At 38.8% G+C, this 22047-nt stretch overlaps 1 protein-coding gene and 1 pseudogene across 3 annotated transcripts; both read left to right on the top strand.

The window, feature by feature from the left end:
* LOC146314223 (general transcription factor II-I repeat domain-containing protein 2A-like) overlaps positions 1–4558 on the top strand; it is a 26651-nt pseudogene extending 22093 nt beyond the window's left edge.
* LOC146314222 (triadin-like) lies at positions 1680–22047 on the top strand. Of its 3 annotated transcripts, none has more exons than XM_084737339.1 (6): positions 1680–2133; positions 10979–11177; positions 14758–14799; positions 19098–19145; positions 20770–20919; positions 21955–22047. In XM_084737339.1, exons 2-6 carry the CDS (start codon positions 10991–10993, stop codon positions 21975–21977), a joined length of 450 nt encoding a protein of 149 aa, XP_084593465.1. In that variant the 5' UTR covers positions 1680–2133; positions 10979–10990; the 3' UTR covers positions 21978–22047. The 3 variants fall into 3 exon arrangements, with proteins under 3 accessions (XP_084593465.1, XP_084593463.1, XP_084593462.1); XM_084737336.1 differs by lacking the exon at positions 1680–2133 and adding an exon at positions 10396–10615; XM_084737337.1 differs by lacking the exons at positions 1680–2133; positions 14758–14799 and adding an exon at positions 10384–10615.

Raw genomic sequence — 22047 nt, 5'->3', positions numbered from 1 at the left:
TGGCTGGGCTAACGGTGCTGGCTCTGACCACTAGCTGTCTCACTTCTCACAATACAGAACCACAAGGCCACGCCCCCTACAGCAATTGTTAGGTGAACCGCCATTCCACCCCCCTTCTCAGTCTGTTGTAATTTTTTTGGAATTTCTTCAAAATCATGTAGTGGGTGGGCTCAGACCTGGAGTTGAAATTATGCTTAAAGGGTTTGACAATTCCGCACTAAAGTAACTAGATGCTAGGCAGCCAGCTGGTTCATTTGGCTGAATCATCTCCACTGAGGCTTCACCTTTTTTCCCATTTTCCTGTTCAGCCTCATCCCCACCCAAAGCATTTTCATACAGTCCCTAACTTTTTCTTGTAAAGTTTCAGAATTTTCTGTTATTTGGCTGTGCGTATGTGTGTGTGCGTATGTGTGTGTGTGTGCACGTGTGTGTGTGTGTGTTTGTGTCCCCCTCAGCCCTCAGTGCGCCCTACATATAAAGCAGTCCAGTCCAATGTTAACACCAGCTGCTGTCTGTATCTCTAATTATAGCCTCTGCAGTGCAGGCTCTCAGGGCACGACTGGGGGTCAGGTTACTCCTTCCCACTGCTCTCTCGCAAAGACACACACCCTCATTTAAACTGGGCCTCAAAAACAGGTTCTGACAGGGCCTGAGAACTCGCATGTGGCTCGACTAGATACTTATTCACTTATTTACTCTTCACTTTCACCTCAGTTTGACAAGACGGGGCACTTGTGTTTCCTCTGGAGAAGATGCAGCGGTGATTGGGAGATTTAGACAGTTAAAGCACTGAGTTATTTATTTTTTAACTTCTTGTGAAGGACATAAAGTGAATATGTTTGATCTCCTTGTGTCTCCAAAATGTGGAGGATCAAGCAATCATCACATTAAAACAGAGAATTAAGTTGCAATAGATGTTTAAGTGTTTTTATCACATATGTGTTGTGCTATATGTCACCTATATGCCAGCATGTGGCTTAAGAATAACTAAAAAGTCGTTTATGTATAACAGACTTTCCTGATGGACAGACAACGCTAGCTTTAGGAGCTTACTTGTTACTAAAATAGCTAAAATTGTGACTGTTCGGTAACATTAGTGGGCAAGAGAACCGGGATCAACAGCCTCCTAGTGAACACTGGCGTGACCAGATGTCCCCGTTTTCCAGGGACAGTTTCCTGTTTTGGGGTGCCTGTCTCTGCCTGGAGCTGTCATCACTTTGTATTTTTTTGTTTGTTTTGCTGTGTATTAAGAACAGACTGCAAAGTGATTGTCAAATCATATTAAAACAGACAGTTAAGTAAAGGAAAACCAGTGACAGTGCTATACTTCACTTCACAGGACCTGCCTTGATATTTTGCTGTGAACAGGTCAGTACAGGGCAGGTACAGGACGGAGTAATGGGCCTCTCTGAGGAGGAAACAGTGATGTAACATCAGCTGTTAGCTGCCTCCATCATTATAACATGATTAATAAGCTGAGCTCAGTGATTCTGAGACACATGGCACAGGAGACTTTTTGACCTTATCTCCTCACTTTATTCTTCCCTCATTCCCCATCCCTTGATCATTTGCTCCTACAAACTGTTTTCTTCCTCTCCTCTCTTCCTGTTATATCTCCCCTCCCCTCCGCTCCCCTTGCTCCACTTCCACTGCCTCTCTATTTTGGACCCTCAGAGGGGGGCAGGGTGACTCTCAGTAGGTCAACCCCTTCTCCGTCTCTCTCTTTCTGTCTCACTCCCTCCAGCATTCAACCAGCCAGTAACTGAATCTTAGAAACTTTGGCTTAAGAATTTCTTGGACATAAACTGAAACATTCAAGAGGAACTTTTTGGAATTAGCAAGAACAAAAAAAAAAACCAGAGAATTGCTGGCTGGATTTTCTTTCATTTTCTCCTGTGGGGAAGGTTTTAGTGTATTTTTAGACCTGCTGTGATCCAGCTTAACACAATTGCTGTGCGCTTTTTGCTGCTGGATTTGAGTGTTGCCTCCATCATCTTTTTCTCACAATCAACTGGGGCCAAAAAGGATTTAACGAAGGAGCTACATGGTTGTTTCTATGGTAACACTGCATTTCCTGAGCCACTGAAGGACTGAAGGTTATCACTGAACATCCAGCAAACTCAAAAGTCCAAGGTGCTGTAAAAATCCATTTTTTTGGCTGCGATTTAGTACTGTAATGATCTGATACTGATGTTACTGAATGCTGGAGTTGTATACACAGTTCACACAGTTATTCTATCTCATTTATGTCATTTATGTACTGAAGTTTAGCTGCTAAGGGGCATTCTGCCAAACTGTAAAAGGTGGAGAGCAAAAACTTTGATGATGTTTAAGGAAGTTTAATGTTGTGGTCAAACAAGCCACAACAATGACAATTTGTGTTATAGTTTGTAGAAAATGTAAGCTGCAGTGTGAGCTATTAGCTTCTTAATTCATACGTTCTAGGCTACTGTGAAAGCATGGTGGCCAATGATGAAAACACAATTATTCATAGTCTGAGGTGATTATACACACTGATAGATATTGTTATTTTCACTCCTTGCCATATTCGGCCAATAAATCCCTGTAAATTGTACACATTGGACCTTTAGTTTTCGTTAAGTACATGACTTCTTACACATTGTTTCCATCACGTGACACAACACAATCTTTCCCTAAACCTAATCAAGTAGTTTTGATGCCTAAACCAAACCAAACTGCTGCTGTTTTATATTAATAATGTGTTTAACGCCATGTGATCTACGTCATGTCATGTCTGGTAAGCCTGTTGCTGATATTCGATTCATTCATTCGATTTAGGAGCCATTTGCAATCAACCTGTCCTGTTATTCAGGTATGAAGCCGTGACTCTGGCAGAAATCACGTTAATGGATGAGGGAATACTAATGTTTTATTCACACTATGTTTAGTCACATTCACTGACTTCCTCCTCACACGTATCGTGTTTCCCTGGAAATTACAGCAACATGTGACCAAATTAATCACCATTACCTTGAATAAAATGATAGATTTCTTTGAGTTTGAACATGATTGGAAACATTTGGGATAACCTAAGAACACAATTCAACAAAATATACAATGTATACTCTTTTTAAAGATTTTTTTGTTGCTGAAATATTACATATTATACAATTGAAGTTACATTCACTACCTTCACATGTGGATTTTCTTTTTTCTTTCTTCTTTTCTTTCTTTGCAGTGATTATGTGATAGCAACATCCAGTATAAGTGAGAGAAATAAACACAATTTCATTTTTCCCTTCACGACTAAATGCCCCTCTAGTCTAAAAGTGCACTTTAACTGCAACGTTTTTTAAAGTGATGAGTCAAAAACCTATAACTCCCACACACTGTCAGGACAAAAGTGATTGAAAAAGCAAGATTTTCCTTTTAGACCAGCAGTTCACAACCTTTTTGGCTTTTGTCCCCTTAAAATGAAACAATGTGTGGCCTACAGCACTTGCACCCCCTTAACGCAGATTAGGGCCTCAGTGTAGATGTGAGTTATGAGCAGTTCAATCAATGTTTCATGTAAGGGAGTTTTAGAGACCTGAAAATTCAGTATTTTAAAAGAAAAAAGACTATATTATACTTTTCTTTCTTTTTCCCTATATTGTCTCTCAGATGTTTCTTGGGTTCCCTACAGGGTCCCGACCCCCAGGTTGGGAACAACTGCATTTGAAAATATTTGCTTTGATGTCGAAAGGATCAATTACCTTTTTCTTCTCTCATTTTTCTTTTTTTCCTCTCCTGACAATCCCATCATGTAACTGCTAAAAATGTAACCAAGAGGATTAGTTGACACATACATCACTGCTTTCACTATCTGTGCGTGCAAGTTGCATTTAACACGTGAGAAATTACTGAGTCTTTGACAAATGTATTCTTTTGCAAGCTTATTCTGTTGCAAGAATCATATGCTTCTGTGCTTTTACTCTGAGTTGATACCACGCTGATACTGTATTATGAAGTAATGTAGTGTAATTAGTGGTGGAAGAAGTATTTTTATATTTTACTTAAGGAAAAGTACAATTTGAAAAAAAGTTAGCAGACTCCCGCACACTGTCTCGCTTTCTAGTGATTTATTGAATATCCGACGTTTCGGTCCAAACGACCTTCATCAGGTATACTGGCAGGCATACAAACATTTCAACATGCATTTAAAGACAGCGAATGCCTCCATCCACAAAACATCCAATCAGAGGACTGCTGAGACTGGTCAACACCTGAAACACATTCAGGTGTCATCAGTGCATCATTAGGGCCGAAAGCTCATCAAACCTCAATAAACATTTTTTCTTTTTTTCTTTACTTAAGGAAAAGTACCCATACAAATATATGACATTATCATAACCCCACCCTCCCGCCCCCAGGTATACCAAAGGGAGCAAAACAATATTTCTTTTCTGTTTCTAAACTTAACAGTTTCTAGTTGCTGAAAACATGTGAAAACACTGAGAACTGACATGTATATGTTGTGACAAAAAACTCTAAACTGGAAAAGGTGGAGGCGGGGTGGTGGAGCAGTGTGTGCAGCATTGAGAAGAGAGGTGTGTGAGGAGGGGGGTCATATTTAAATGGACCTCCTTGTGATGAGCATAATTAACAAATGGTTACAGGAACAGTTTGGAATGAAAATGACTGACTTCACACATGCAGTTTGGTTGGTTTGGAGAAAGCAATATTGAGTGTACCTTTACCTGTCCACAGCAATACATTGTTTAGCTTCCATGCCATTCCATGCCGACTTCATACAAACCCACTTCAAACTACCTCTTGAACATTGTTTGTTAAGGTTTAGGCACCACAACTACTTAGTTAAGTTTTAGAAAACTTATTGGGTTGGGTTAGAATAAGTATGTCTGTTACGTAATTTACATAAGTTAAAAAGATGTTGGCTACTGGTTTCACACGGGACACGAACAGCGGCATCGTGAGTGAAGGTCCTGCATTTGTTTTGCCAATTTATCCACCACAACCTCCTCCATACCTCCTTGAATGATGCCAGAGGTGTACCTGCAGCATCACAGTTTGAAGCGTATGGGCAGAGCCACTGACCAGGCTGCTGCATTTGATTCACTGGGAGAGAGAACATAATGCTTTAATGTTTTTAATTGTAATATCTTAATCTGAAAAGGATTGGAATCTCCAGCTGTAAACTGAATGAAGGGGAGTGAAAGGTGCTATATTTACCACTGAAAGGTAGAGCATTAGAAGTAGAAACTGACAGTTATCTAAGAGAATCTCAAAAATTGTACTTGAATGTATGTAGTTACTTCTTACCAAAGGTAATAATACCCAATAGAGTCTGACATTTTCCTGTGGGATTGTGCAGGGAGGGAGTTAGTTTCACCATTTATCATGGGAGTGGGACGAGACAGGAAAAAAATTAGCAGGAATGAGCAAGAGCAGGAATCAAAACAATAGGTCAGGAGTAGTTTTGTGGGAGTGGGGCTGGACAGGAGTGAAAATCCACTCATGTGTCACCCTTTAATTAAACAACCATGCCTATTTGTCCTAAAGTTGGTGTCCTCGTAACAAGGGGGGATGCATTTAATGACTCACACTTTCATACGTGCCTTTGTCGCCTTTCATTCGCCCTCACATACCAGTTAGTGTCCTGCTCACACATCATTCTAATTCTGTTCATTCCTTTGGCGTGGGGGAGGCAGCCGCAGCAGTTGGTGTCCTTGTGTGTGAGTGTGTTCATGTGTGTGTGTGTGTCGATCAGCTCAGCACTTGGTGGTAACAACAGGTGGGCTGGGTCATCTGGTTCTGAAAAGAGGAAAAATATTTTCCGGCTGTGCCTCAAACTTTGACAGAAACTATAAAAGAAGGGCTCCATCAGAGAACTACACTGTAATTACATGGTTTGTAGAAGAATGGTGAAGTGGATGATTGCACAGAGGAGCTTTTTTTTTTCTGATCTATCTGCTGTAGGACATTTAGACTGCACTCCGACACACTCTGTCATTGTAACGTCGTGACCGTTTTACCTGCTGTGGATCAATACGTTGGCCTGACCAGCCGTTGCCAGGGCTTCACTAGATCAATGGTCAGCTTTTATATCTCACGCACACACACACACACACACACACACACACACACACACACAGGCGCTCTCAGCTCGACATCCGAAACGACACACACACCAGCTGTTGTTCACCAGATCAATGGTTAGCTTTCTTGAATCAGATGCACACATGAAAACGCACAGTCGAGTGTGTGTGGGCAGAATTATGTTAAATTGATTTTGTAGTTTGTTATCTGAATGCAGCAACAGAAAGGTTGGCCTGAGAGCAGCTACTGGATCAAAACACATCAATTGTTCACATTATACAACAAACTGAACAATAGATAGATAGATAGATAGATAGATTGTCTATTTTAGTGCTTAATATTTGGATGTACATTAGTATGAATTTGAGACACAGGTATGGCATTTAAAAAACAAAGTGTTTACCGGGCAGGGAAAAAAATAAAGAGAACTGCACTGTGATTATTGTAGGAGCAGGTGAAATTCCAGCAGCAAGTTATTTAAACATATCCAGTATGTTGTCCCAGGGTTTTCACCACTTTTGGAGATATTGTAATGTTGCAGCAACGTTGCAGCAGTGTCATTATAGAAAGTTCAACGTTGCAGGTATATTCTGTGTTTTGTAGGGTTGTGCTGCATTCGAGACAACTTGGAACTTGAAAATTTGCCACCTCTTGCCAGAAAAAGTATAATGTAACACCACTGAAGTTGACAACTTGCAGTTGTCTGTCGTCACACAACAATGGCAGCTCCCATGCAAGTAAATGGTAAACCATCTACTAAGAAGCAACCTGAAGTATATTTACCTGTATTAAATTAAAATAGCACATACTATCATATAGTAAAGTGCTGTAAAATAGATTGTATAGTGGCGTCTGTCACCTCTTGTATCATTTCCTCCTTTGAAATAAACTAGGCAAAGAGGCTGCACTGCTGAGAGTTCAGTTGTGTGTTTACTTGTCAAAGAAAGTCATCAGTTTGTCACAGTAAGCCACGATTTTTTTGGTCATGTTTGGTGTTGTGCACCTGAAACACCTCCTACCTTGAATGCAGCATAAATGTGTAGAAACCTGGACGTCCGCTGGATTCATTTCAACCATTCTTTTTCATGCTCACAAGTATCCAACTTTATGGAATTACTACACCAACTTGCCAAAATAACCTTTGGCATTAATGTCATCTGATGAAGGATGAAGTGATTATTGAGTCTGTGCCAGTGTGGGGTCAGAACTAATACTGCAATGGTGACATTTTGACAGAAATGAACAGAAGAAAGTTCAGAGGAATCCATTCCTGAGTGTCAGCCAAATCATTATCATTGAACATCACTGATGCTCTGAAGAAGGCAGAGTGAAGCCAAAATATTATTATCAGCCATCAACCCAATCTGATTACATCAATCTAGACAAATCCAATGTCAAACCAAAATCATGTCTTAAGACTTGTATTAATTTTATTACATTATATTGTGCTCATATAGTCTATATTCCTGAATACTGTTGTGTTTGATCAAATTACCGTAAATTAACTGACACACTGAAAGGTAGTACTGGGTAACACTTTATTTGAAGGTTGTGTGCATCAGACCGTTACACTGTTATAACCATGTTCATGTTCATGTCATACCAAAGACATAATTGGCTTGGTTAATGTCAAGTTGTTGTAACAAATACATCTCAAACCATGCCAACCTTGCATTGAAATGACATAGCTGACCAAATGACACTTAATAGCGATAAAACATTCATAGAGATCACATGTTTATATTCATGACAGGTGTCATGACATGGTTATGACAGTGTAATGACAGTCTTATGCACACCCCTTCATATAAAGTTGTACCTTGTATTGTTCCAGCATAGGAGTACTGGTCTTGTTGTAGCTGCTCTATTGTATGTAGTGCTCCAGCTTTTTGCTTCAAGTTATAATTACTTGTTGCTGCATTCACTGTTTAATAGTCTTGTGCAGTCGAGCTGTCCTTCTTCTGGGTTTGGCGGCATAATAGGCTATAATGTGGCCAATTTACTCAAGTGATTAAGTTTAACTCACAAGTAGAAGCATATACATTGAGAAATGTGTCGTGAGGTACATATATGATATAATGAGGAGACAGGAACGTTGACACCAGTCTGTACTCAGCTTCTATTAATTGACAGAGAAGATGAGAACCATTAGATTCCAAACTGCCACTTAATTGTATCAACGAGTCTGTCATAATGAACGTGCTAAATGCCTCAGCTGGACCTGCACAGAGCTTACAGGCCTCACGTGGATCTGCATCCTTCAGGGCCTCATTAATAACCTTGAGAAGGGCATATTTCTTCCAAATGAGTCAGTCCTATTTTAATTCAAATCTCCACCACAGTGTAACTATCACTTTATATTTGCAGATAAGCCGTGTGAGAGGCGGGCAGAGAGACAGAGGGAAAAATAAATCATCTGAGGCGTTCATCGCAGCACGCCACATAATGAACACAAACAACCTAGCGCGGGAGCGTAATCATGTTATGGCACACGGCCCCACTGCCATACAATGATGAAAACTTTCTTTAGAGAAGTAATTTGTCTTGTAGAGCAGATTTTTCAAAGTGAGATGGAATTTAATCTCCTCATCGCCTCAGGCGATCTCTGTCTGTCTCCCTTTCTCCCTCGTCGCTCTCTCCCCCTCTCTCCCCCTCCTCATATCTGTCACTCTCATCCCCACACAAAGAAAAATAGAACATACTTGAATGATTCAATAGAAACACTGACATCTATGTGAATAAACCACTGCTGTGTGCATTAATCAAAAGAACTGTAACATGAATGCAACAGGGATGCTTATTGTATACTGTAGACATTACTCACATCCATGGCAGATGAAAGTTACACAAATTGGACTCAGTTGTGAATTCACAGTGGGAAGATATCAATATTATACCATATGATTATACTACAAATACTATCATGGGCTGTAACCTTGTGCTGCACTCAACCAAAGGCCTTAAGGCAAAGTGAACCTTCCACCCACACAATACCCTCATGGCCTTTGTAGTTTAGTTTTTACCACCACTGAGGCCAGACAATTTGTTATTGCACCCACACAACTATTTCCAAGGCAGATGTTAATTGTATTGTAATCTAATTTCTATAGATGTTTATAGATACTGGCAATTTTAATGTTGAGGTCAGCAGTTCTAGAAACCTTAAACAAAACTACTGCCTCAGCTAAAAAAAAAAAAATCAGGGGATCAGGGCTGCAAACTTGTGCTGAAAATTTTGAATCCAAAATAGGTAATTTGTGCGATTCCTGCAGATCAATGATATTTTTTTTTGTAAGCAAATTGTGAGACTGTGAGACTCCTCTCAGGCAAAGCTTGGGAAAAGACACCTTCAATAGTTTACTTACTTAGTTTCACTCAAGTGTGATCATGATTATGTTATTTCATCCCACAGACAATCAAAAATTGAGCCATATTAGCCTAATAGTGCTGTTTTACATGACTTCAGACTAAACCAAATGTACAAAAAAAGGTATTTCCAAAAGCATTTGTTAGTTTTTGTCTCTGGGAAAAACAGTAACATTACTTAAAACCACAGTCTCTAAACTATCCCTTTAACTACATTACACACATGTAGTCTATTCTACATAATCTCCTTTTGATAACTATTATATTTTTCCACTTCCATTCACTGAGCCTCACCTGAAACTGTTTGGCCCCTACTGAGGAGGCCCCATCCACTCTGCTGGAAGTATAAGCATGTCTTCACAGTTTGTACCTAATATTAGAAATACTGAAATTAAATCGCCTTAAGCAGTGTTTTCCATTTGATTTGTCAGTTGTTTTGCATATTGTGTTTTTGTTTTGTTTGATCAACTTTAATGTACAGTGGATGTAATGCACTCAGTTCTTGACAGTTTATTCTTTAAAAGTCCCTTGCATTACTTTTTTCTTTTAGCAGTAAGACTACATTACTTCCAGGATGAATTCATACATTTTAAAGCTGATGTTTAATATATTTTCTTCCCTGAGGAACATGCCACCAGACTCTTCTTGGCGGTTAGCATCAGTCACCTTTTTCACCCCTGATGAGTTTGCACTCCTGGGGACCCACAAGATGTTTTTGTCATCAAAGTTACAGTAACAGGGCATATTTTGGGAGACTGATTTCAAAAGTACACATGCTGACACATACTTCCTACACTTTAATTCTGCTAGAATAAATATTTTATAGTAACAACTGATCAAATAACTACTTGCATGTGAAAGGTGTTGCTTCAAGTGATGAACCTACAGAAAATTACAGAAAAGTGCCTGATTCTGCAGGTCCTTTCAGTTCTGGCTCAGTATTTTTATTTTTTTTACATGTCTTCCAACTGGTTTTATTCTCCGCAACTAAATGTTTTGCTTAGCTCCCTCTGAGCATGCAGCAGACAGCTGGTTTCAGCAGAAAATTCACTGTACGCTACCTACCCTGCACCAAACAGCAGACAGATACAGTTGTCGACTAGCAGCTAAAGAGACATGTATTTTTCTCTGGAGTTGGTGTGGAGTTACTCCTGAGAGAGCAGCAGAGGTGGCAAGTGCTTTAAGTGGAGTAGGTAACATGTTGGCAACATGAATGTTAATTGATTGTTTGTATGTGCTAGATGTGTGAATAACTGTTTGCAAGTTTTCCACATCAACTTGAAAGATGGTAATGAGCCAATGTTGTGTTTACAGTTTTTGTTTGTTAGCTTTTTTATGGTTGACCTATTAAAGCTTTTTTATATTTTTTCTTTGCTTTTTTATTGAGATTTGAAAATGTACTATTTTCCTCAGTCATGAAAAAGCACAGTCTCCTCCACTCTTTTGCGACAGTTCTGTTTATCTCTCTTTCTAGCTCTCTTCATCTTCTGCCTTTCTTTTAACAGTTTTGTCCTCATATTTCTAACTTTTCTCTCTCGCTCTCTCCTTACAGCTCTCTTCACCAATGAGCAGCCAAGCCAACGGCGGGGAGGCGGTCCCTCCAGCTCGGACCAATCAGAGGACATTTTTGGATGATCTCATTCTGACCTTTAGTTCGCCGATGGCCTGGTTGCTGGTTGTGGCTCTGATCCTCACATGGTCAGGAGTTGCCATTGTTCTCTTTGATCTGCTTGACTATAAAACTCTGGCAGGTAACAAGAGATTAAATGTTTTTTATTGTTGATTTTTGGATTTTAAGTACAGCTTTGTTTACTGTTCAAAAATAATTATAATTCCATTATAATGCGATTATAATGTGCTTGTGATGTTTTGTTATACCTTATGTCACTTTCCTTCAACTCATTTATACCCATTTATTCACGTATCATTTACACATCCATATTTCATCCAAACATTTTTCAAACAACCCTTCAGACATTTTTGAAGCAGACTTCAAAAGTGAACTTTGTTCTCATGAAGACTGTCACTTTCAACAACATCCATATGTCACGTTAGGGGACACAGACCATCTCATTTTTATATTCAACATGTTTATATGAAAATAATGTCAGCATCTGTGCTACTTCATGGATGTATTTAAAGGTGCAAAGTGTACAATATGGCCAGAATTTTAATCTAAACCTTCCCAGTATGAACTAGATTATTAACAGAGAGCAACAAAATAACAGTTAAAGGTGTCTATGTATTGTGTTGCAGAGATTTCTACTGAAGTTAACATGCTGACCAGCGAGCCAGTGAGGCTCGTCCTGTCTAGTAAAACCACTTTGTCTCTAAAGAGTCTGATCCTCCGTACTTTTAGTTTGGGGATATAAGTGAGCAGCAAGAAACTCACAAATATCTAGTCACTGTAATAAATGTATACCTTCTGAATTCAAGTTCTTGTTGCTTAACTGCTTTGTTAGTGTAAAACACACTTCAACAAAACTCACAAAACCTCTCACCTGCGTCAGAGTCCTGGTTGTACCTGATCTAAAACACCTCAGTACAGTATTCCTTGTACCCATGTTGTATCTGCTCTTTCCAGTCAAGATATTTTAAATTGTCACTCGGCTCTTAGTTTAGCAGCCAAGGTGCACCGGGGTATCCTGGCATCATCTGATTATCCTCTTCTGTTAATACAGGTGCTCACAGAACCTGTGCCGAATATTATGCAACACACGAAAGGGGGGAGGAAATGAGAGGTTGGATTTTTTAAAATGTTTTTGGGGGGTGAGCAAACTGTGTGACCAAGGAGTAAACAAACAAATTTTTGCAGGTAAAATGTATTACATTTATAAATTATAAAATTGTACAATATCAAATACATACAGCAGAGATAAGAATATAAATGAGTGAACAAATCAAATCAATCTAATCCTTCAACAGGAGGCCATATTTTGCACATTGCCCTTTTAAAGTAGCACATGGTGCGTTGTGTTTCCCCTCACTTGACCGACTGATGTATTGAGACTGACACACAGTTTTTAGAAGTGCATTTTCTCACACTCACACGTTCACCTAGGCTCTAACATTACTTTGTCCACCACTCGACAGTTTATGTACCAGTGTGGTGATACAGCTGTGTACATACTAAGGTCTATCCACTCCTCATTTTCACTGACTCATACACTTGTAGAATGGATTGAAAGGGCATATCCTGGTCTTAACATGCATACTATAATAACACAGTCACAGGCTGTAATCAGTTACTATTTCCATTAAAACATCTAGTGATTTAAAGTGTTGATTTCTCTGGTTTACATGCACTTCTTTAAAATTCTGTACATTGCCTGCTGCTGCACTACAGAGACTGAGTGCAGCTTTGTTTCCTCATATATCTTTGATCCTGTTATCCCCAGCTTATGACTTAATTGTCTGATCAAATTTCAAGTTCTGTGATCACACTTTAATTACTTCATTGTCATGAGATAACAGAAAATGAATTTCCCAGCGAACGCCACTATGTTACTGATTGATTAAAGTAAATGCAGCAGTCAAGATCTCTCCTTCAAACATTTTCAGTTCTGCTTAAGACTGTCTATTCACTGGCACCGTGATCAGGCTCGCAAGGCTCTGCATACCCATTAATTCATATCTTGAGATAATGAGAAGTGTCTGATTACAGCATAACAGGAGAAATCAAGAAAGAGCCGCTCTCTGCTACATGTTGTTTTATTTTTGTAAACATAGAATCAAATACCCCATAAGCCAAAACACTGCTCAAGAAATGTAGCTATGTTAACATGATTGCAACCCAGTTATTATTTACTTTACATTTATAGGTTGACATTTTATGAAATGTGCTTAAGTAAGACTAAAATACAGACAGCAGCTGGATAGTTTAGCTTAGCATGAAGACTAGAAACTGGGGGAAACAGCTTGCCTGACTGTGTCAGAAGATAGCATAGTCCAACTAAAGCGCTCTAATTGACATACCTCACAAAAAATAAAATAAAATAGAATAAAAATAAAAATAAAACTGGTTCTAGCCATTGCAAATCAATGAATTATGTGGTCTTTACAGGTTCTGGTGGGTGTTTTTTATAACCTTTGGACAAAAAGACTAGCTGTTTCCCTCTGTACACAGTTATTTATTTATTTAGACTAACATGACGGTGGTTTCAATCTTCTTTTCAAGTTCTAGGCAACAAACCTTTTATGTGTACTATTTCTTTAAATTCCTAGACTGCGTAATTGGATCAGATTAGTACTGTTTATTCCGACAACAATTTACTCCATCAGCATCTTTCAGTCATCTTCAAAACTCAGTTCTCTTTTCAACAAAGAAGACTTTAAGAATAAAGTTGATAGAAGTTTCCACTGGGTTTTGCCAAGCTTTCTCAACTGTGACTGGAGGACAGAGGAAAAAGAGGCGGGACTGAGTGGCCAGGTAGCTCAGTTAGTGGAGAACACACCCCATATACTGAGGTTGTGACTCCTCCACAGCAGCTGTGGGTTTGACTCCCAATTTTCTGTCCTCACTTCAGCTGTCCTGTCCACTAAAGGCATAAAAGCGTGCCTAAACCAAGTGTTTAGTACAATTATACATTTCACAGTCTCATGTACAGAATCAGTGTTAATAGCAACTTCATCATGTATTGATTTCTTAAAAATAGCATTAAAGCATGACAGGTTGCAATGCTTCATTTTACAAGCAATTTTCTATTAATTTACAAGACATTTCCCAGAACTCCTGTTATTTGGCACCAATTATAGAAAAATAGAAACGGTGAATGTGCAAAAACGTGTAATTTGCCCTCAGCTTTCAACATATACTGTATGGAGAATAAAGCTTTTTTTTTTTTTAATAATTAATTAATATTTATTTAGGTTCAAGCTGAGCTTTTCTTTCCTCCACATTTAGAAATCCTAATGGAAATAATGAATAAATGTTTCATAAATAACAGACCTGTAAAAGAAAGGATTACTTTATAGTCATTTGTTCATATGCAGTGTAGTGATCTGAATAGGTCTGACATTTAAAGGTCAAACTGCCTCTGATCTTCAAACCACGCAACAGGAAATCAATCACTTTGATTTTGTAACAGGTGTCATCCAGTGTGCAGTTAATTTACTGTGATAATGGCCTTTCTATCAATTCTACTCATATCTGCTCCTTATCACTCCCACACATCACATTACCATGTATTTGGACTATCCTACAGTGTGAGGATAGTCCTGCTTCACACATCCAACACGCTCGTCTGTAACTCCTCTCCTCCTTCCTCCACCCCCACCCCTTCACCTGTTCTCCATCCTCATGCTGTCAATCACCCGCCATCCCATCCAAAGAGTACACATCATACTGTGACGACCCCGTGTGTTTATCTCCTGGTAAAAACAACAACAACAACAACAAAAACACTAACAGTTTGACTGCACCGCTTGCTTGCACTAGAATGTTGCCTGTGACCGACCAGAGAAAATCAAGATAAAGCCTGCATGATCTCTGTCTAGTTTGTGTCCACTATTTCAAACGTGGGACATTTCAAAGGGTAAATCAACACTAAATCAGGGCGAAAAGGGCACTAAAAAGTTAAACATCCACTGTGACTGTCACCTTTTTTTATCGTAGTTTCCTTTGAGTTCCACTAATCACTGCACTCCTCAGTGTAAACGTCATACATGTGCATCTCTGAAATGTACAGGGATTTTTTCATTTGTTTGTTTTTGTTTTTTTTTTCTTTTGCATTTGTTTTATGTAAGTTTGTCATGGTGGCTGAAAATAACACAAGGTCTGTCCATTATTAGTGCCATTCATCAATGTTGCAGAAAAGTGTGGTTTTATTATTACTGGAACAATTTTCCTTTGATTTTCAAGGAATTAAAAAAATGATGGATGGTATGCAATGATGATGAAAAAAATGATAATGATGGAATGATAATAATAATAATGATAACCAATAAAAAGTCAAAAACTGCTTCCACGCTCGAAGAGCATTCTTAACCTTGGGAATATATCGTGTGACACGCTTACATTGTGCTACCTGATTTGTGGTTGATTTACCCTCTCATAATTGTTTCCTCGTTTAAAGCACTGACACTTATAAAGACAGACAACATTCCCAAAAGTAGAGCCAAAGCATCTCAATCGCCCCCTGGTGGCTGGCTGCAGTATAGATCATAGTTCTGCCTTCAGCATATCAAAGTACTCATCAAATAAATTTTTTCCCCAAAGATGGTTTCTGTCAGGTAGTTCTTATCACACTCATGTTGGTCTTAATTATTATTCTATGTTATAAAAAAGGGTTTTCGTGCAATGATTGATCACTTAGCCCAGCTTGTGATCGAGTCAGCCAGGTGTATGGACAGGAACTGTCCAACTACTGCGGGCACGGCAGCGTTCATATCCAAGATATTATGACTTCATTTTTGTACAGTGAGAGGAAGTGGAGACACGTAGTCTGTCTTTATTTATGTCACTGTTTTAAATCTTTTGTTAAGCCTTATTGAAGAATGTATTCTTGTTCTTGTTCTGGTCAGCCTCTCAGCTACAGATGGATGACAAATTAAAGGAAAAAAAAAAACAGTATGAAGTCTAGAAACATGAGCCAGGACAACTTCAGTGCTACGGGTCATAAATTCTCCCAAATCTCTGAAACTCTACTGGAGAGATGAACACAACTCTTCTTTTTGGTGTTTAGATGGTGGTAGAGACACTGTCAGACGCATCCCTCAAAATCTCCCTTTGGTTTACAGTTTGATTAATTGAGATCTGGTGATTGGGAAGGCCACAGCATGTGATTTATATCATTCCTATACATATCAAACCAGTCAATGGTGCCTTGAGACCTGGAGGCATCTGCATTTTTAGGTTTAACTAATATATTCAGAGTTCTCCTTTAATTTCACCATTCTGTCTATTGTCTTTAGGTGCATGACAATTGACGATGTGTGTGCATGTAACTAATGTGGACCTGCATGTGTGTTTGTGTTCCCTATCTGCAGTCCTCAATGGCTAAAAAGCTGTGTGATACATAGGCTTAAAATAGACCTCTAGGTACTTGGTTAGGCAACGACTATTGTGTCTGATGACAGCAGTAAATCTGCAGGCCTGTTTTGATTTCAAATTGAATTATTTGTTCAATTTTGCAGATTTATTTTCTTATGACCGCTGATATCGAAAAATATATTCAAGTTAATAACATGGCTAACATGATAATCCGAGAAAACCTAAACAGACAAGATAGAATAAAGAGTCCCTGGATGACATTGATTCATATGTTATTGTCAATAAATGTTAAATATATATATATATTTTCTCTAAGTCTAGAGAAAGAAAGAAAGAAAGAAAGAAAGAAAGAAAGAAAACATTTTTCTCAGGACTAATGCACATGAAAAGTGAATGGCCACTGTCTGTTGTAGTTATCGTCCATTTTCTGAAGCAAATATTTACAAGTTGACAGTGACAAAATGCTGGGCTGCATTTTTAATCACAAGGCTTTTCTCCCACCATGACATTTCAATAAAGGCCAGTGTGTGTAAATGAAACAGCAAGGAGACATTTTTAGACAATAAAAAAAAAAGAAATGCAATTCTCCCTGTCGAGAAAGTGCAGAGATAGAGTTTTGTGTGTGTGTGTGTGTGTGTGTGTGTGTGTGTGTGTGTGTGTGTGTGTGTGTGTGTGTGCGTGTGTGTGTGAAGAGAGCAAATAGACATCAGAAAACAGATGCACATGCAAAGAAATACCATATAGAAAAATACAGTAATTCAGAAGAGATTAAGACAGAGAAAGAAAAGGAGGGGGAGGAGAGACAAAGAAGCAGCAACACTGCCAACAGTTAAATCAGTCACCTTATCAAACCTTATTCCTCTGACAGAGAGGCAGAGGCAGAAAAATGAGTCTTTCTTATTGTCCGCGATTCTTCTTGAAAAGGAAGATGATTTACATTCAGACAGACTGAGATGTTTCAACCACCCAGTGTCACTGATGAGGTGTTAAAAACATTACATGTGTCATGTGTCCACAATATCACAAAAGATAGGAAGGAAAGAAGGGAGGGAGGGAGCAAAGAAGGAAGGAAGGCACAAAAGTGAATGCAAAAAGGAAAGAAGTGTAATAATTAGGAAAGGATGGACAAAAAGATGAACAAAGAAAGGAAAGAAAGTGAGGGAGGATTGAGGCAAGGAAGTATGGAGGGAAAGAAAGAAAAAAAATAAAAGAAAGAAATTCAGCAAAGATGGAGAAGGGAATAATGGAAGACAGAATGGAAGAGGGATGCAATGAAGAAAACACAGAAAGAAAAACAAAAAAAACACATCTCTGTATCATTTCTTTATCCAACTTAGATGCATCTCTAAAGCTACTTTATGCTCTTTTCCTCTGAGGTGTTTTTCAGAGCCTCTTGCGTTTCTTGTTTTTATGTCTGCGGCACAATTTGTATTTTTACTCCCTTTGCTCCGTGTTATATCATTTTGATGTGGCTGCTAAATGACACAAAACTAAAAAAAAAACAAAAAACAAAGACTAGAGAGAAAAGACACGGGATGAGAACATGAAGGTAGACTTAGAGAAAACAGATTTAAAGAAGGAAGACAGGGAACATGGAATAAATTAGAGAAAGAAAGAAGGAATGACAGAAGGTAGAATTCATAAAAGGACGACAGAGAGTTAGCAGGGGGGAAATGCTGCACTGTGTCTGGAGTGCCAATCAAAGAAATGTCAGTGCATTAATCAGTTGTTTATGAGGATCCATTATACGACTCCTCCACTGGGCAGCAAACAGGCAGAAAGCTTCTTCCACCTGAGAGAGGGAAAATTAAATAGATTAATTAATGAGAGCGGCCGCTGGGACAAAGCCGTTGTGGGTAGCTGGGTCCATGCACAAAAAGAAAAACGATAATAAATAATTATATTAATTTTTGGCATAATTGACTGGCTGCTTTAAAATGCCCCTAGTGCATCATTTTGGTGTCCAAATGACCAGCTTTATTAGCTGTTGATCCCTGATGTTGTCCTGCAGTGTTGATTTAACAACTTTGATCAAGTGTGCAAAATTACCTGTGGAAGAATTCATTAAAAAAATCATTAACAATAATATATCAGTCTATTATGTTGGTACAACTTTCTCATAAGCCCCCTCTTTTCGCACTTAATTTTACAGTATTTTAGAGTAGTATGGTACAGTTTATGTATTTAAGCACTGATAAAGTATTAGAAAGTGGTACCAATACATTTTTGGTCCACGTGTTGGACGTGCTGGAGTGGAACCCAAAAGTTAGTGAGTGACACGACATATTAAATATTTGATAAAACTGTGTCAGGAACATTGAAATGCTGCTGAAAATGTGGTAGTGTCGTTGCTGTGTTCTCACTCTGCATGTCCTCGCCGTCTCAGAGATTAAGTCCTAACATGTTCTGTATGATGAAAAGAATGTGATGATTTTTTAAAATTCTTTTTATCATGTTTGCCATCATAGCGGAAAAACAGTAAAGCTAAAGCTGCACGTGGGTGTGAATGATTGAAAGTATGCTGTGCGATAAAGGCCACTGATCAATGTCCTATTATGGATTCTCTCTCTTCTCTTATCTGTCCTCTCAGTCCTCTCAGCCTGCCCACCCTTTTCTCTTTTTCTCCTGTCTCTCTACAACCTGTATTTTACCCTTCACATCATGCTGTCTCTCCCCTCAGGTCTCCCTCCTCCTCCTGCCATCGCTAAGAGAGGTTTGAAGGCTAGAGGCAAGCACAAACTCCTGAGACATCATACACATCACATTCACAGTCACTGCCTAGTACTACATGCAAATGTATTTAATATTACAGTTGTACAATATTGCTTTCTCTGGCAACCAACTGTGACTGAACTGAGACTTCCAGTATCTGAGTAATGAGCCATACCTGTGTAAGATCCTACAGCTAAATGGGGTGACATGCTCCTACACATGTACAATAAATACAGTAAATGCTGTTTGATACAAATTACAGAAGCCTCAAGAGGCAAGTGAAAGAAATCTGTGTCTGTGTGTCTGTCAGTGTGTTGTCAATCATCATCCAGATCATTGTCACCACCAGCGGAAATACACTGACATACCATGATGTTATTTCAGGGCCATATCACCCTCTCTGGAAAGGAAAACGCAAAATCCAGGTGACAATTCAAAATATACAGCTGCCGGCCAAGCTGGTTTGTCAAAATAAAAGTCTACTTTCCCATTGGCACTTTTGACGACACCAAGTCAAGCCTTGCTGCACTGACTCGCCTTTCCATTACCAGTTATAACACAGTGAGCTGTGCTGAGAAGCTGAAGGTCAGTTCTCACAGATTAAAATGGAATAGTTCACGTTCAATTTTGAATTCTGAACTAAGTTCACAGTCCCAGAAATGAACTAGTTAATTTTTTCCATTTATGTTTTTGTTGTTTAACTTTTAAATAGTACCTCCTAGCAGGAACTCTGTAGTCTCTATAATGACATCATACAAAATGGTTTTAATGCATATTTTTGCATCAAAAAACAAATATTGAATGGCCAAGATTACTTCTATCTATAGTTATTAACAACAATTTACAACAATTTGAGAATGCTTCACACTACAGTAGACAGCAAACTTGAACTCCAAACAAAATGTTGAAATTTTCAACTGGGAAGCCAAAATTCCAACTTTCTAGTTAAAAATGAACGCACCGTAATGCATGAGAGCTGCAAGGAGGAGAAGAGGGAGACAGACAGAGGAGAAGAGTGAATATAATGTGGCTCTATCAGTCTGTTTCTCACCATAACAGAGACTCCAGAGATGTGACAGTCTGCAGTGTAGTTCATGCACTTCATGCTGCGTGATCGACCAAAGTTTTTATATCACGCCAACACTTCTTGTCCATACTTGCACCTTGTCTGCTATAATCACTCTTTCACTCATCAGCTGATGACGTGATTGTCTCTCCCTGGAGTCAACAGCGCTCACATTCATGTTCAACAATTGTGAACCGATCCATTCAGTTCACCAAAAATATGAGCATGCACAATGGAAGTTGCTCTTTTAGAGTGTTCATACACAACACTGAACCGCTGCAGTTTGAAGTTCAGTTTCTCTCCAGTGCCACTGTTTGTACCTCCAGATATCTGCTTTATTTTACTGTTTCATATTCACATTCAACTGTACAGGAGTTTTGTTAAGTTACTACCAATGAAAACCCAACATTTTCTGATTTTTCTGCTTCATAATTAAAGCTCGAGAATAACAGCAGACTTTTATTGTGAAGAATTTATAGGTGATGAAATATATTCACCCACTGTTTTAAAACAGCTCAACTTCTTCTTCTTCATTCAATTTGATTGTTCCATTTCTCTATTCTGGTCTGTTTAGGTGCCGTTCGCCCAATAAAATCAAGCCCTGCTGCTGTCACGACTCAGGAGAGCACCGATTGGTTGGAGATGATCTGGACCTTTGCAGCCAGTCTGGTAGCTCCTGATGAGGATGAGGAAGGTATTCACCAGCTAACTGAAACCCTCACATGTAAGAAAACATCACCTCACACTAATTAACCATTTAATGATGGAGACTATCAAAGGGACAGTTCAATCCAAAATCAGAAATACATATTTTTCCTCTTACCTGTAGTGCTGTTTATCCAACTAGGTAGTTTTGGGGTGAGTCGCCGAGTTTTGGAGATATCGGATGTAGAAATGTTTGCCTCCTCTCTTATATGATGGGTATAGATAGCACTATTTTCTTTCTAACAGTCTATACCCATTGACCGTGAACTGTCCCTTTCATAAGTAATATTGTGAATAAGATGTTCAGCCCATCTGACATCTTATTCAAGACATGACATTCACATGCTCCAACTCATGTATGAATCATTTTGATATAAATATATCAGCATGTACTTGTATTGGAAAGCAAACTATACATCCTTTCTCATGTATATGCCGAAGCCTAGATGTGTTTGGATGAGATGCTCGTCATGATAATCCATGCCATGCAGATAATACTAATGATGAAGCTGTCAGAACGTAATCACTCACTGACTAACAGAGTTATAATGAAGATGTTGCCCCCTTTAACCCGCTAAATTGTGGAAATGCATTAGGCATAAAATAAACTTCCCATCTTATCTTCTTCATCCAATTATCAGAACTAACACCCCATTAAAACTACTTTTAATTAACTGCAGTAAGAACTTGAACTTGAACTTGTGCATTTCACAATACTTCAGTGACACTTAATGGATGCTCTCATTCAGACTGATGGCAAACAGCAGAGAGAGACGCTAGTTGGAGTTAGAGGCATTGGCAGTTGACAAGGTGCAAGGCCAAAACAACAGCAGAAACTAAGAAGAATAAGAGGAAATCATTCCTGTATGCAAGCAGCTTAATATTTATTACTTGCTACTTTATATGAGCCAAAAAAACCCTATTTTTGTTTTTTTTTTAATACAAAGAGCCATATCTCTAGTTAAAACCAGTATTCTAGTTTGCCCTCCTCTAATAACTGTACCTACAATAACTGGAAATGATGAACACTTCAATTTCTCCTCTTGTCCTTCAGCTTTCCACTCTGAGGAGTTCTGAACAAGAGGAGTATGGTGAGAGGACAAGAATGGACAAGTATGAAGAGTTGGAGAGAGGAAGAGGAGGCTGA

Source organism: Lutjanus erythropterus, chromosome 15 (assembly GCF_056507025.1).
Source record: "Lutjanus erythropterus isolate fLutEry1 chromosome 15, fLutEry1.hap2, whole genome shotgun sequence".
Lineage (NCBI taxonomy): Eukaryota > Metazoa > Chordata > Actinopteri > Lutjaniformes > Lutjanidae > Lutjanus > Lutjanus erythropterus.
This window is presented reverse-complemented; position numbering and strand designations above follow the sequence as displayed.

Coding starts and splice junctions, on each gene's coding strand:
- LOC146314222 (XM_084737336.1), top strand. CDS start 10,418: ATGTTTTGCTTAGCTCCCTCTGAGCATGCAGCAGACAGCTGGTTTCAG. Junction 11,178..14,757: donor TGACTATAAAACTCTGGCAG/GTAACAAGAGAT, acceptor TCCCATCCAAAG/AGTACACATCATACTGTGAC. Junction 19,146..20,769: donor GAGAGGTTTGAAGGCTAGAG/GCAAGCACAAAC, acceptor TGGTCTGTTTAG/GTGCCGTTCGCCCAATAAAA.